General features: G+C 43.2%; 1 protein-coding gene across 2 annotated transcripts in view; it reads right to left on the bottom strand.

The window, feature by feature from the left end:
• Positions 1-16,615, bottom strand: part of RELN (reelin) — a 522,908-nt gene that overhangs the window by 30,564 nt on the left and 475,729 nt on the right. For both annotated transcript variants that reach the window (XM_070755186.1, XM_070755185.1), the window contains 8 exons: positions 12,860-13,037; positions 11,183-11,376; positions 9,524-9,780; positions 7,909-8,063; positions 6,066-6,280; positions 3,745-3,922; positions 2,766-2,941; positions 443-549 (listed from right to left, as the gene is read on the bottom strand). In XM_070755186.1, coding sequence (XP_070611287.1) covers positions 443-549; positions 2,766-2,941; positions 3,745-3,922; positions 6,066-6,280; positions 7,909-8,063; positions 9,524-9,780; positions 11,183-11,376; positions 12,860-13,037 — 1,460 coding nt within the window. The remainder of the gene's footprint in view (positions 1-442; positions 550-2,765; positions 2,942-3,744; positions 3,923-6,065; positions 6,281-7,908; positions 8,064-9,523; positions 9,781-11,182; positions 11,377-12,859; positions 13,038-16,615) is intronic.

Here is a 16,615-nt window from a genome sequence, read left to right as displayed (position 1 = left end):
AAAGATCGAGATCGCGAAACTCGGGGGATCACTGTACACTGGTGTATATTATGTATCTAAACTTTCTTTGTTTTTCCCTTCTCATTTATGTATGGATGGAACAAAAATCAGAAAAAAGGAGACTGTTGAAACCAGGAATTTCTGAAATTTGACATCTAGAGAAAGGCAGTTTAAATAGCAAGCGCTCTATTGCAAAATATGGTGTTGTCTATTGCTAATATTCTTTCTTTCTACATTTTCTGTACAAAGGGGTCAGCAATTACAAGACTTTTGACGACTTGTGGACTTCAACTCCCAGAATTCCAGAGCCAGCCATGCTTTCTGGGAGGGTGGAAGCCAGGGATTCTGGGAGTTGAAGTCCACAAGTCGCAAAGGGGCCATAGTTGTCCACCCTGTGTTGAACTAATAGAAATATGTATTAGGAACTATATAAATCACTTGCCTCCATCGGTTGAGTAATCCAGTAGAACGCCTTCCTTTCGACATGTCGGCCTATGACAAGTGGTCATGTTGTTTTCACTCCCTATTCTTCCCCAGTATTGTAGAAACCTGGATTTAAAAAATGCATCACTAAGTATATATTTTAATAACACACATGGAGAAGCTGTATATGTGTTGAGTTCCAGATACCTTCCTTTCTCAAGGTTCTTCTGGGTGAATCAAAGAGCTCAACCTGAGCCTTCGTGGGTTACTTAAATGTGTCCGGTTGCTGGGTGGACATGGTCATGGGCAGCGAAGGGAGGGGGTGGTACGTATCTCTGAAGGGAGTACATTCCAGAGGGCTGGGGCCGCCACAGAGAAGGCTCTTCTCCTAGGTCCCGCCAGATGACAATGTCTGGCCGACGGGACCTGGAGAAGGTCAACTCTGTGGGACCTAACCATCCGTATGAAGCAGAAGACAGTCCTGAAGGTAGTCTGGTCCTAAGCCATGTAGGGCTTTATTATTATTATTATTATTATTATTATTATTATTATTATTATTATTAATTAGATTTGTATGCCGCCCCTCTCCGCAGACTCACAACAATACGAACAATAAATCACAAATCTAATATGAAAAAGTCTCTAAAAAACCCTTATTTAAAAAACAGACATACACACAAACATACCATGCATAAATTCTATAGGCCAGGGGGAGATGTCTCAGTTCCCCCATGTCTGACAGCAGAGGTGGGTTTTAAGAAGTTTATGAAAGGCAAGGAGGGTGGGGGTAAGCCTAATCTCTGGGGGGAGCTGGTTCCAGGGGGTCGGGGCCGCCACAGAGAAGGCTCTTCCCTTGGGTCCCGCCAGATGACATTGTTTAGTCGACGGGACCCGGAGAAGGCCAACACTGTGGGACCTAACTGGTCGCTGGGATTTATAGGTCATAACCAGCACTTTGAATTGGGCCCATAGACCAATTGGCAACCCATGCAGCTCACGGAGTGATGTTGAAATGTGGGCAGATCTTGAAGGGCCCACAATATCTTACGCATTTTGCACAATTTGTAGCCTCTGAACACTCTTCAGAGGCAGCCCCATGTAGAGAGCATTGCAGTAAGATGAATTATACAGGAGGTGGACAAAACAATGGAAACGCCTTGCAGCTCTTCCGTGGAATCTAGATTTGTGAAGCTCCCTTCGAACAGTTTTTGTGGAAACTGGGTTCTGTACGTGTCTATTGAGCTCCGCGGTGATTTTAGGAGCTGCGGTCTTGCGATCCGCTCTAACAATTCGCTTTAGAGTCCAACGGTCTCTCTCAGACATCTTCGACTTTCGACCAGACCTGTGCTTGGCTGAGGACGTTTTCCCTTCTCTTTCAAAAGAGGTCATTACTTTTGAGACATGACCTCTTGAAACGCCAAACATTCTGTTACACTAGCGCCTGCCATTCGAGCACCAACAATTTGGCCTCTTTGAAAGTCTGAGAGGTCTGCCATTTCTAGAAGGTTATAACCAATTTCCTTAAATTTCTGTTAAAAAAAAAGGTAGTTTAAAAAAACATATCAAATAACAGAATAAAAAAAGCCCATTAAAATATGTCAAGTTTGATTGATTTGAACATGTTCAAACGTTATGATGCCAAAAAGTCAAGTGTTTCCATTTTTATGTCCACCCCCTGTATGTTGCAGGCATGCTATAATATGTGCAATAGATAGCCATTAGACTACTAAAATCCCAAGCCTGTGCATGGGTTTATAATATCTTAAATGGTTTCAGCTTCATGTACCCTGCTCAAAAAATTAAAGGGAACACTTAAATAACACAATATAACTCCAAGTAAATCAAACTTCTGTGAAATCAAACTGCCCACTTAGGAAGCAACGCTGATTGACAATCAATTTCACCTGCTGTTGTGCACATTCGACTTTGTACAGAACAAAGTATTCAATGAGAATGTTTCATTCATTCAGATCTAAAAAACATATCAAATAACAGAATTTTTTCCCAAAAACATTAAAATATGTCAAGTTTTGATTGATTTGAACATGTTCAAACGTTATGATGCCAAAAGGTCAAGTGTTTCCATTTTTTTGACCACCCCCTGTATATGGTTCAGCTTGGGAAGGGTGGATAATTTATGAAATTATTAATAACTTTTCACGAGGCTAGATGACGGATGTGGCCAGCTGGGGAAATAAGTCCTCCCTTCCTTCTTTCCTGAGTTGGCATTTTTAAGGGTGAAAGGTTTATATTCCCATCCTTCTGGAGTTGGTTATGATTCACCGCTAACCGCCATTGGAGTGGATGAGCTACGTTCACCTCTATCAGGTAAGCTGACCTACTTTGCGCCCCGCAGGTCCAGGTCTTGAGTCACCGCCTGCCTCACTGTTGGTCCTCCAAAATAGAGCGCCGTGTCCTCGGCCAGGACCCCGCATTCGAGGCAGGCCACTCCGCCTTCCAGGGACATCCATAAATCAGGGCGGATTTCTTCACTGTCGAAACGCTCCTTCAAGAAGGTCTGGGGAGGGATTGCAAGAGATGGGAATGGGATGATGGGCTGTTTTCTTCCTTCAGGTGAAATGTTCAGAAATATATACAGTAGTCCCTCGCTATACCGCGCTTCACCTACTGCGGCTTCACTTCATCGCGGGTTTCTGAGGAAGTCGATCGGCAGATTTAAACAGCCCGCCGAACTCGATCGGCAGGTTTTTCAAAATAAAAAATATATATCTAAAATTGTAAATACTGTATTTAAATACTGTATCTAAAATAAATACTGTGTGGGAAGGGTTTATAAACACTTAAAACAATGAAAACTTACCAAACAATTGCAATATAAATACTTAAATAAGTACTATCAGTCGATAAATTCCCCATCGCGGATTTCACCTATCGCGGCCGGGTCTGGAACGTAACACCAGCGATAGGTGAGGGACTACTGTAATTCCTTCCTTCCCTCCCTCCCTTTTTTTCCTTTCTTTTCCTTCCCCCTCCCTTCTTATTTTTCTTTTCCTTTCCTTTCTCCTTTCCATCCCTCTTTCTTTTATCTCCTTTCCTTTCCCTTCTTCTTTTTCCTTTCCTTCCCTCTTTCTTTTATCTCCTTTCCTTTCTTTCCCTTCCTTCTTCCTTTCTTTTTTCCTTCCCTTCCCTTCCCTCTTTCTTTTATCTCCTTTCCTTTCTTTTCCTTCCTTCTTCCTTTCTTTTTTCCTTCCCTTCCCTCTTTCTTTTATCTCCTTTCCTTTCTTTCCCTTCCTTCTTCCTTTCTTTTTTCCTTCCCTTCCCTTCCCTTTCTCTTCCACAGTCCAAATTCTCTTTAATTACCTTCAAAGGATGTTTCAAGTAACAGTTTGGCCCGGAGTATCCTGGGTCACAAATGCATTGCTCTTTCAAGCAATCTCCGTGGCCTTGGCAGTTTTCGACGCAACCAGGCCCAAGGTAGAAATTGTCAATGGCCCACTGCATATCGGAGTACTTCTGATAAAACCTGAATCTCACGGGGCTGCAGGAACACAGAAGAAGGAGGAGGAGGAGGAGGAGGAGAATAGGAAGAGAAAGAAGAAGAAGAAGAAGAAAAAATAGAAGAAGATGAAGAAGAAGAAGAAGAAATAGAAGAAGAAGAAAAAGAAGAAATAGAAGAAGAAATAGAAGAAGAAATAGAAGAAGAAGAAATAGAAGAAGAAGAAATAGAAGAAGAAGAAATAGAAGAAGAAGAAATAGAAGAAGAAGAAGAAGAAGAAGAAGAAGAAGAAGAAGAAGCTGAGATTATCACACATTTTGTTCTTGTTTTTGTTTTACAGTGGTACCTCTACCTACAAATGCATCTACTTATGAACTTTTCTAGATAAGAATCAGGTGGTCAAGATTTTTTTGCCTCTTTTCAAGAACCATTTCCCACCTACAAACCCAAGCCTCCGAAACTGTAATGGGAAAAGGGGGGGGGGAGAAGCCTCTGTGGGTTCTCTCTAGGAATCTCCTGGGAGGAAACAGGGCCAGAAAAGGTGGGGAGAAGCCTCCATGGGGCCTCTCCTGGGAGGAAACAGGGCCAGAAAAGGTGGGGAGAAGCCTCTGTGGGGCCTCTCTAGGAATCTCATGGGAGGAAACAGGGCAGGAAAAGGTGTGGAGAAGCCTCCGTGGGGCTCTCTAGGAATCTCCTGGAGGAAACAGGGCCGGAAAAGGCGGGGAGACGCCTCCGTGGGGCCTCTCTAGGAATCCCCTGGGAGGAAACAGGGCCTCCACCCTCCCTGTGGTTTCCCCAATCGCACGCACTATTTGCTTTTACATTGATTCCTATGGGAAAAATGGCTTCTTCTTACAAACTTTTCTACTTAAGCACCTGGTCACGGAACGAATTAAGTTCATAAGTAGAGGTACCACTGTATTTTTTTTTTACATTTCTCCACAATTTCCAAGTACACACCTATGCATATAAGACATATCAAAACAAAGTCGTGTGCTTAGAACCACAACTGAAACTAAAATTTCCACAGCCAACGAGACCGCCTCTCACTACTGCTTTTTGCCATCTGACGGAGAATATTCAGAAATGCAAAACCTTTCAACTCATTGGAACAATGTTCCAATCTATTCTTCAGTACATTGTAGCCCCCTATCTTCTCCTTTGTTATAACGGCGTGCTTCTACTTGATAATACAGTGGTACCTCATCATACGAACTTAATTGGTTCCAGGAGGAGGTTCGTAAGGTGAAAAGTTCGTAAGATGAAACAATGTTTCCCATAGGAATCAATGTAAAAGCAAATAATGCGTGCAAATCCTTCAGGAAAATCCCAAACTTTAGAAGGGAGGTGAACAGAGGGCAGGGAGGAGCAGCTAAAGGGGGCGGGTGGAAGAAGCAAGGCTAGGCTAAAGGGTGAGTGGGAAGGAAGAAAGGCAAGGGGGGCGCCCCTCCCTTTTTTTCTTCAAAAGACACCCTTTCAGTGCCTTTGCAAGCACGTTGTTCTCTGCAAAATCTTTCCTACTCCAAGCTGCCCCTCCCTTTTCTTTCTTCAAAAGACACCGTTTCAGTGCCTTTGCAAGCACGTTGTTCTCTGCAAAAATTTTCCTCCCCCAAGCTGCCCCTCCCTCCTTCCTTTTCTTTCTTAAAAAGACACCCTTTCAGTGCCTTTGCAAGCACGTTGTTCTCTGCAAAATCTTTCCTCCCCCAAGCTGCCCCTCCCTCCTTCCTTTTCTTTCTTAAAAAGACACCCTTTTAGTGCCTTTGCAAGCACGTTGTTCTCTGCAAAATCTTTCCTACTCCAAGCAGCCCCTCCCTTTTCTTTCTTCAAAAGATACCCTTTCAGTGCCTTTGCAAGCACGTTGTTCTCTGCAAAAATTTTCCTCCCCCAAACTGCCCCTCCCTCCTCCCTTTTCTTTCTTAAAAAGACACCCTTTCAGTGCCTTTGCAAGCACGTTGTTCTCTGCAAAATCTTTCCTACTCCAAGCAGCCCCTCCCTTTTCTTTCTTCAAAAAAGGGGAAAAAAAGAAACCCCTTCATCCCAGCAGCAGCGGCTTGGGTTCGTAAGGTGAAAATAGTTCAGAAGAAGAGGCAAAAAAATCTTAAACACCGGGTTCTTATCTTGAAAAGTTCGTTAGAAGAGGCGTTCGTAAGATGAGGTACCACTGTAATTATAATTTCCTACTTACTTTCCAATTAGGTTTTCAGGCAATGGGTATGTTATCCTTTTCCATCCTTTGGTCGGAAAGAAGACAGAAGGCTGAGAGACGGTTCCAGAGCACTTGGGGTCGGCAGGTAAACACTGAGGGATGAGGTATCTCCAACTCACGCCAAAGTCGGTAGAATATTGTACATGGACTTGGTTCTGTGCAATTTTTTCTGAGGTTTTACATCCGACAGAGATCTAAGGGGTGTAAAAAACACGAATGCATTTTGTTTTATGAAAAATCAGCAAAAAAAATTTCAGATCTTAATGCAGTTTATGCATGGCATGTTGTCTTCGGAGAGGGGCGGCATACAAATCTAATAAATAAATAAATAATAATAATGTATGTTTTCTTTTAATAAGGGGTTTTTAGTGACTTTTAATCATTAGATTTGTTACCGGTATATACTGTGTTATTACTGTTGCGAGCCACCCCGAGTCTACGGAGAGGGGCGGCATACAAATCTAATAAATTGAATTGAATTGAATAAAAACAATGGATGGAAACTAATCAAGGAGAGGAAAGAAATCTGGATTTAAGGAGAAAATTCCTAATGGTGAGGACAATTGACCAGTGGAACAGCTTGACTCCAGAAGTTGTGGGTGAGAGATTGGACGGTTTATGTGCCAAAAGTGGGGATCACGAGGGGGGATCATGCACCATGCACCACCACCCCGACATGTGCACGTGACCCTCCCCTGCTTCCGGCATGTGATGACACACATATTTTCCATTCCCCCCAGGCTCCAGAACCTTTGGAGGAGCCTGGGGAGGGCGAAAACGGTCTTCCCCATCTTCGGAGGCTGAAAACGTTCCATTTCAAGTTGGGAAGTTGGCCACCTCTGGCCTCGGGAGGGCCTCTAGGGGTGGCGGCGAAGGCTGTTTCCACCCTATCCAGGATTCTAGAAAGGCCCTGCAACCTGGGAAGAACAAAAGACTGGGTCTTCCAGTCCAACCATAAGTCGGCAAACGGAATGGTTCCAGCCTCTGGAGAACCTCCAACAGGGGTGGAGAAGGTCGTTTTTGCCCTCCGCAGGCTCCTAGAAAGGCCCTGGAGCTTGGGGAGAGCAAAAAAAGGGCTTTCCCCACCCCCTCCAGCGTCTTTCCCGACTACCAGAAATCAGCTGGCTGGTGCATGCATGTACGCTGGACCTGAGCTCACATGTCCACCTATATGACTCAGTGTGCAACTTGTGACACATGTGCCAAAGGTTCACCATCGCAGGTAGTAATGGGCTGCTACCAGAACGGTCAGGTGCTCGGCTCCGGTAGTGATTTTCGGGATGCACACGCAGCTGTGGGTCTCCAATGCACACACACACCCCTGTATGTGATTTGGCTTCTGCGCATGCACAGCGAGCAAAATCTTGTGTAAAGACGCATGCGCGAGTGAGATTTCAGCAATTTTTGTCCGTTTTTTTTTGCTTCCATGCTGATTCTACCCACACCTTCTGCTTGCACCTCAGGTGGGAGGTGACCACGTGAGACTGGAGGGGAGCCGGGCAGGAGAGAGGGAAGCTCGTCCGAGGCCAGGAAGGAGGAAAGAGGAAAAAAGCAAGGAGCGCAGACGCAGCAGCAGCAGGGGGGAAAAGGAGAGCCGAGCTGAGACCAGTGATCCAGGAAGTGAAAGCCGCCAATCAGCTGGAGCTGCGCACACATCTCCATTTCTGCCGGTGGAACTGCCCGTCCTGCTTACAACTCTAATGTAGATATCTAAGTACCAGCCAGGAGTTTGTGGTCTGGAGAGACAGACTTCCATTTGGAAAGCTATTTATGAATCCAGAGGTCCATAAAAAAATCTCCATTCTTGACCAATAGCGCTTACCTTGAACTGCATGATCCAATGCTCCGTAGGGGTTAGGTCGTGGGTGATGGCGTAGGCCTCTCTCCCATCGTGGCTACCACACATCAGGACCCCATCAGGAGAATCACAGAATTTTTCAATGGAACAATCATCATGGAACATCCAGAGCTCATTCACTTGAGAGAGAAAAACAATATTCCAATCAGTATTTCTTGCGGGACCGCCTCCTGCCACTTGAATCCCAGCGACTGGTGAAGACCCACAGAGTCGGCCTTCTGCAGGTCCCGTCAACTAGACAATGTCATTTGGTGGGACCTAGGGGAAGAGACTTCTCTGTGGGGGCCCCAGCCCTCTGGAATCAGCTCCCCCCAGAGATTCGTACTGCCCCCACCCTCCTCAGCTTCCGCAAGAGTCTAAAGATTCACTTATGCCGCCAGGGTTGGGGCCATTAGATTCTAGCCCCATGCCAAATGAATGTAATGTATGTTCACTGTGTAAATGGTAGCGACTGATTTTAATATTCTTGAGGTTTTAGATTGTTTTTAAATTAATTGGATTATGATGTTGTATTGATTTTATATCTATCTATCTGCAGCATCTATCTATCTACAATATCTATCTATCCATCCATCCATCCATCCATCCATCTATCTACCATCTATCTATCTATCTATCTATCTATCTATCTATCTATCTATCTATCTATCTATCTCTTTCTATCTATCTATCTATCTATCTATCTATCTCTTTCTATCTATCTATCTATCTATCTATCTATCTATCTACCTACCTATCATCTATCTATCTATCTATCTATCTATCCATCTATCATTCTATCTATCTCTTTCTATCTATCTATCTATCTATCTATCTCTATCTATCTATCTATCTATCTATCTATCTATCTATCTATCTACCTATCATCTATCTATCTATCTATCTATCTATCTATCTATCTACTATCTATCTATCTATCTATCTATCCATCTATCTATCATTCTAGCTATCTATCTATCAATCAATCAATCAATCATCTATCTATCTTTCTATCTTTATCTATCTATCTATCTATCTATCTATCTATCTATCTATCTATCTATCTATCTATCTACCATCTATCTATCTTTATCTATCTATCTATCTATCTATCTATCTATCTATCTATCTATCTATCTATCTATCATCTATCTATCTATCTATCTATCTATCTACCTACCTACCTACCTACCTACCTACCTACCTACCTACCTAATCTATCTATCTATCTATCTATCTATCTATCTATCTATCTATCTATCATCTATCTATCTATCTATCTATCATCTATCTATCTATCTAATCTATCTATCTATCATCTATCTATCTATCTATCTATCATCTATCTATCTATCTATCTAATCTATCTATCTATCTATCTATCTATCTATCAATCATCTATCTATCTATCTATCTATCAATCATCTAATCTATCTATCTATCTATCTATCTATCATCTAATCTATCTATCTATCTATCTATCTATCATCTAATCTATCTATCTATCTATCTATCTATCTATCTATCTATCTATCTATCTATCTATCTATCTATTGGATATATGAAGTATATGACTATGAATATATATATGAAGGCTTACTTGTTGTTCTGTCGTCTACAAACATATCAAAAGCAATTCTGCCAGTCGGTCCCGCATCAGCAGGTGAGCGTTCGTGCTGGGGCAACGGCGCACTGCTAAAAGTATCCAGCATCACCGTCCTCTGATCCGCCGAGCCAGAGATCAACACATTGTCAATAGCCCAATCGCTTTGATCAAGGCCTTCGTGTTTAGGCTGCCACCAGCGGAAACGAGTTCCCACCCGCTTCGCGTCCGGAGGAAGCAGAATGTTCACGAAGCTAAATGGAAAAAAAATCACATCACATGCCGCTCTGATTCTAATTATTTTAGAAAATCGTATAATAGTAGTCCTTGAGCCTACAGCAGTTCATTTAGTGAGCATTCGAAGTTACAACTGCACTGAAAAAAGTGACACGACCCCCTCTTCACACTTATGACTGTTGGGGCATCCTTCCATGGTTGATAAAATGAGGACCCAGATTGCTGACCCTAAACCTCTTAGAGAGGGCTGTAAAGCATGGTGAAGTGGTATATATGTGTTATTGCTACTCCTTCCTTCCTTCCTTTCCTTACCTCCTTCCTTCTTTTCCCCTTCCTTCCTTCTTTCTTTCCCCTTTCCTTCCTTCCCTCCTTCCTTCCTTCTTTCCCCCTTTCTTCCTTCTTTCCCCCTTCCTTCCTTCCTTCTTTCCCCCTTCCTTCCTTTCCCCTTCTTTCTCTTTCCTTCCTTCTTCCCTTCCCTTCCTTCCTTCCCCTTCCCTCCTTCCCCCTTCTTTCCTTCCTTCTTTCCTTCCTTCTTTTCCCCTTCCTTCCTTCTTTCTTTCCCCCTTCCTTCCCTTCCCTCCTTCCTTCCTTTCCCCTTCCTTCCTTCCATCCTTCCTTCCTTTCCTCCCTCCCTCCTTCCTTCCTTCCTTCCTTCCTCTCTTATTCCCTTTCCCATTCTCATTCCTGGTGGCACAGGGAGTATTGAAAGCTGAACTCTGCCCACTGCCTGAAGTTCGATCCTGACCAACTCAAAGTTGACTCAGCCTTCCATCCTTCCAAGGTGGGTAAAATGAGGACTCAGATTGTTGGGGGCGATAGGCTGACTCTGTAAACCACTTAGGGCTGTCAAGCACTGGGAAGCAGTATATGTGAATGCTCCAACACGGACGTTTTTAAAGAAGATGTTGGATAACCATCTGTCTGAAGCAGTGTAGGGTTTCCTGCCCAAGTGGGGGGTTGGACTAGAAGACCTCCAAGGTCCTTTCCAACTCTGTTGCTGTCATTGCTGCTGCTGTTGTTTTTATTATTATTATTATTATTATTATTATTATTATTATTATTATCATCATCATCATCATCATCTTCATCATCATCATCATCAATACAAGACAGCAAACAAGATCACTATGCTAGATTTCATATTTCATCACCAGTCGGGTGCTTGCCAAGCACCTAGGATGGCTACTACTACTACTACTACTACTACTACTACTACTACTACTACTACTGCTACTACTACTATTGTTATTATTGTTATTATTGGAGCAAAGATCCATGTGAACAAAAAAAAACCCTATGAGTTTTGAAACGCTAGAATTGCCATTCTTAGGTAAAGTCTACTTTTAATTCAGTTTATTCATGCTGGCAGGATAAGTTTTGATGAGTTATCTCAGCAGGCAAAGCGAACATAGCTATTACCCAGGCTTGCTGAACTGGTCATAAAATATTTCCATCAAAAGCGTCCATGTGATGCCACCATTGGCGGAGTATTCCAGCAGGACTCCTTGATTACGATTGTTGGGGCTGATCAGACATCCGTACATGAAGTAAAACTGAATGAACTCGGCCTTGGTTAGGTTGAGATCCACGGTCACGAGCAAACGGCTGCATCCCTTAGAAAAGAACACAGGAGCACACAACAGATGTAAACTTAATATTAACTGCTCCAAACTTGACTGTAAAAAATATGACTTCAGTAACCGAGTTGTCGAAGCATGGAACTCATTACTGGACTCTGTAGTATCATCCCCAAACCTCCAACACTTTACCCTTAGATTATCTACGGTTGACCTATCCAGATTCCTAAGAGGGCAGTAAGGGGCGAGTACAAGTGCACTAGAGTGCCTTCCGTCCCCTGTCCTATTGCTCTCCTGTATCTCCTATACCTTTCTTCTATTCCTATATCTCTTCTTCTATTCTTTCATTGATATGTTCTATTACTATATCTTCTTTTCTATTCTTTCATAGATATATTTTACTATGAGTATCTCCTCTATAACCTTCATCATTTGTATGCCTTCGCGGAGAGGGGCGGCATACAAATCTAAATAATAAATAAATAAATAAATAATAAATCATGTATTTTACTATGTGTGTGTGTATATATATAGGACAGAAGCACCAGCCTGAAGATGACGAGTGGGACCTCGTCGAAATGTCACCAGAAATTTCGAAATCTTACATGGGAAAAACCCGAATATACCAAGACCATCATACCTGTACCCGTGAAAATCTACGAAAACAAATATATATATTTCCAAAACAGAACACTACAGCAAAAGAATAATCATGGAAGCCATCGAGATAGAAAAACATCCCCAAAATATGAACAAGCGGGATGATACCTCCTGCCAGCTCCGGTGGCTTCCCTTCATCATGTGACGTTCCTGACGCTGCTGCTGCTCCTCGAAGGGAAGCCGCCGGAGCCGCCGCCAGGAAAGAAAAAGTTGGTGCAGCTGCCTGGAGGTAACGAACTGAACCGCTGTGGAAAGGAGCCCGCCAAAGCTGCCGGTATTGCAGCCAGCCCTACCCTTCCTGCAGCTTGGAGCAGCTACAAGGTAGAGACTGGGAGGCTGTTAAGAGGGCGGCCAGGAGGGGCGTGTCGGGATACCGACTCCCATTCCCTCTCACCCCATCCCCTCAGATCTTTATCCCATAGGAAATAGAGGAAATACTGTAGATTTAATTGGTTCCCAGCAAGTCAATGGGCTGGGAACCAATTAAACCCATTTCCATTATTTCCTATGGGATGAATTAATTCGGTTCTCAACCAAATCGGTTCTCGACCACACTTCTGGAACGGATTGTGGTGGAGAACCAAGGTACCACTGTATACATATTTACAGGCACAAAGCAGAAATAAACAACAAACCGCACATAGCTGCACAAAACAGAATATACTCCCCCTTCAAGGTAAAGGCAAAGAATGAATGAGCTCTCCAGCATCGGGAGAGAATACTGGCGCCCTCTTATGGCAAACCAGCCAAAGTCCTTAAAAGTATATTGCATCTATAAAAGTACAAACTACAATTGATAGTTTACATAGATGGCAACCTCAAATACTGGTGAGTACCATGCACTAACAAAAATACTAACCCCGCTAAAATGAAGAACCATTCCAGAAGCTACCGCACCGCAGACGGTGCTCAGTTTCCCCCCGTTGACGGTTAGCCAGTTCTGGCTGGATGGGGCACGGTTGAAATTGTCTTTCAGTTGAGTGGGGAGAGTCACATCTGGCTCGTCGCAGTATAACCCGCTCCAGTTTTCATCGCATCTGTAAAGAACAGGAGACAAGAGAACCCAGTTAAAAACAAACATCCAATATTTAAGGGCTTCACCAAGGTGAATGGGTTTCCTCAACCGAGCTAGGCTTTCTTGGTCTCTTGTAGGACAACATCTTGGAGAACCTGAGAGTAGAACAAGAAGCAATGGGTGGAAACTAAACAAGGAGAGAAGCAACTTAGAACTAAGGAGAATTTTCCTGACATTTAGAACAATTAATCCGTAGAACAATTTGCCACCAGAAATTGTGAATGCTCCAACACTGAAAGTTTTTAAGAAGATATTGGATAACCATTTGTCTGAAGTGGTGTAGGCTTTCCTGCCTAAGCAGAGGGTTGGACTAGATCTCCAAGGTCCCTTCCAACTTTGTTGTTGTTGCTGCTATTGCTGCTGTTGCGGCTACTGCTGCTGTTGTTGTTCTCCCCCTCCCCCTATTTCTTCCTCTTCTTCCTCTTCCTCTGGTTATGGTAATCATAATTATTTATTATTATTATTATAATTATTTATTATTATTTATTATTATTATTATTATTATTATTATTATTATTATTATTTATTATTATTATTATTACTACTACTACTACTTGTTGTGATTCAGCCTGAGGCTGCTCAGGGACCAGCTGTGTCTCTGCTGGCTCCATGCCCGGAGGAGGATAACAGCGCAGAGGAGGGGTCTGAACAGTCGGACGGGGGAGAGGAAAATCAGGAATGGGATGAAGGAGAACAGCATGAGAGCCCCGGGGGGGGGCCCTCTCCCCAGCCAGTAGCTTGGAGACATTATGTGATGACGCACAAGCTGTCATTGACATGAGACAGCGACGTTCAGAGCAACGAAAGGAGCAGTTAAAGAGATATTTTCACCATTGAAGTAGAATCAGCTGGGTTTGGGTGTGGTCCTCATCAGCAGGGTTTAAAAGGCAGGCAAGCCCTTGAAGCCATGTGGAGTGTTATAAGCTTGGCATGGCGTTATCCTGTCTTGTTTCTCGACGTCTCTGTTCCTGGCTTGTGGCCCAGCAGCTTTGGAAGACCCGTGGGAGGTGTAGGTCTGCTATCTACAGCCTCAGCTTGGCAGCAAGAATTCTGTATTGCTGCATGGACTTTTGGCCTTCGTGAATATATCTGAAGATACAGCATTTTCCTGTTTGTAAGGACATTTTCTGTTACCTGTGTTTTTCTTGAATTTTATAAAACTGCCTTTGCCTTTTACCAGTGTGTCTGGCTTCTCTTTTTGGGTTGGTATTGGCTTCTGGAGTGACCCAGACAGAACACTACTATTACTATTACTAGTACTACTACAAAAAACAGCAATACACAGCAAACAAGATTTATATGCTGGATTTTGTATGACATTTCCCAAGTGTCTAGGACTGTGTGATGTATTTTCATATGATGCACGCAGATCCAAGTACGGTGGCCTTTTGCAACTGACGGATCATGGTTTTGTCAATGTTTATTGTTTTCAAATGCCGGCTCAAGTCTTTTGCACAAGCACCCAGTGTGCCTATTTTCACTGGGACCACCTGTACTGGTTTATGCCAAAATCATTGTACAATGGTACCTCTAATTACAAAATTAATTCATTCCGTGACCAGGTTCTTAAGTAGAAAAGTTTGTAAGTAGAAGCAATTTTTCCCATAGGAAAAAATGTAAGAGCAAATAATGCGTCCGATTGGTGAAACCACAGGGAGGGTGGAGGTCCTGTTTCCTCCCAGGAGATTCCTAGAGAGGCCCCACGGCTTCTCCCCACCTTTTCTGGCCCTGTTTCCCTCCAGGAGATTCCTAGACAGGCCCACAGAGGTTTCTCCCTGCCTTTTCTGGTTACAGTTTTGGAGGCTCAGGTTTGTAAGTGGAAAATGGTTCTTGAGAAGAGGCAAAAAAATCTTGAACACCCAGTTCTTATCTAGAAAAGTTTGTAAGTAGAGGCGTTCTTAGGTAGAGGAACCATTGTAGTTCGGTATTAAGATCCTGATATCGGCTAGGTTTTTCTTGTTGTTTTTCATCTATTCGATTGTCACCAGGTATGATGACATCAATGACCCACACTTTTCTTCTTCTTCTTCTTCTTCTTCTTCTTCTTCTTCTTCTTCTTCTTCTTCTTCTTCTTCTTCTTCTTCTCCTTCTCCTTCTCCTTCTCCTTCTTCTTCTGTTTAAGCTCATGTACTGATGATTGACCCACGTTGGAAGTTGGTTGCAAACTTCCACTACTCGTTCTGCGAGAGCATATTTTTGAAGTAACTCGTTGCCAGTACAGTGGTACCTCGAGATACGAGTTTAATTCGTTCCGGACCTGGGCTCTTAAGTCGAGCAGCTCTTATCTCGAACGACTTTTCCCCATAGGAATTAATGTAAATAATTTTAATTGGTTCCAGCCCTCAAAAAACTCACAAAGTTAGTCTAAATTATGCAGAAAGACATGTTTTTAATGAAGAAATGTACATGTACATATAAATGAATAATGAAGTTTCTTTCACTTAACTTGTAAACTTTCTTAAACTTTTAAATTTACATATGTTCAACTTCTCTGCCACCCAATCCTGTAGGACAGAGGTCCCCAACCCTTTTTGCACCAGGGACCGGCTTTAAGCGATCAAGAGAGGAATGGGTGAATGAATGGACGGAGGGTGGGAAGGAAGGAAGGAAAGAGGGAAGGGACAGGAACAGAGGAAGGAAGCAAGGAAACTTATGAAAGGGGAGAGTAAGAGAGGAATGAGTGAAGGGAGGGAGGGAGGGAAGAAGGTGGGAAGGAGAAAGAAAAGAAGAAATAGAGGAAGGGAAGGTAAAAGAGAGAAAGAAAAAGAGCAAGAAAGAAAGAAAGAAAGAAAGAAAGGGGGAAGGGACAGGAACAGAGGAAGGAAGCAAGGAAACTTATGAAAGGGGAGAGTAAGAGGAATGAGTGAAGGGAGGGAGGGAGGGAAGAAGGTGGGAAGGAGAAAGAAAAGAAGAAATAGAGGAAGGGAAGGTAAAAGAGAGAAAGAAAAAGAGCAAGAAAGAAAGCTGCAAGCACCCCCCCGAGCCCCTCAGGCCGGCTGCAACCTTTTAAAACACGCGCGCCGCTTCGCAGCTGTCTCCTGAAGCCGAACGCGGAAGTTAGCGTTTGGCTTCAGGAGACAGCTCCTTGGCGCTTGTATCTCGAATTTGGGCTTGTAAGTAGAACAAAAATATCTCTCCCCTCCCAGCTCTTATCTCGAGTTGCTCTTAAGTAGAGCAGCTCTTATGTCGGGGTTCCACTGTACTACATTTGGGCTTCCAAACTCCGGTTATGACAAGCTGGTAGACGATGTGGTGTGGAAATTAAGAAAATTAGGGGAAAGACAATGGGCACCTGAAATTAGCAGTCGATTGCAGGTGGCTAAGGAGGAACAAAGCAACGTTGGCAGGATTTCGTTAGCTTCATACTCACATACCCACACCCCAAAATTGGCAAATAAATTTAATATCACTTCCAACAGCAGATGAGTTGTTAGAAGTGACAATTATACAAGAAGTTAAATTAGAGGCCTTCAGAAAAACGACACGAATATGGTATGGCAGATTTTAAAAATTGCAGTCGGAGGCCAGATTTTGAGAATT

Source organism: Erythrolamprus reginae, chromosome 6 (assembly GCF_031021105.1).
Source record: "Erythrolamprus reginae isolate rEryReg1 chromosome 6, rEryReg1.hap1, whole genome shotgun sequence".
In the NCBI taxonomy this organism is placed as follows: Eukaryota; Metazoa; Chordata; class Lepidosauria; order Squamata; family Dipsadidae; genus Erythrolamprus; species Erythrolamprus reginae.
Note: the sequence above shows the minus strand (reverse complement) of the source record. Positions and strands in the feature narration are given on the sequence as shown.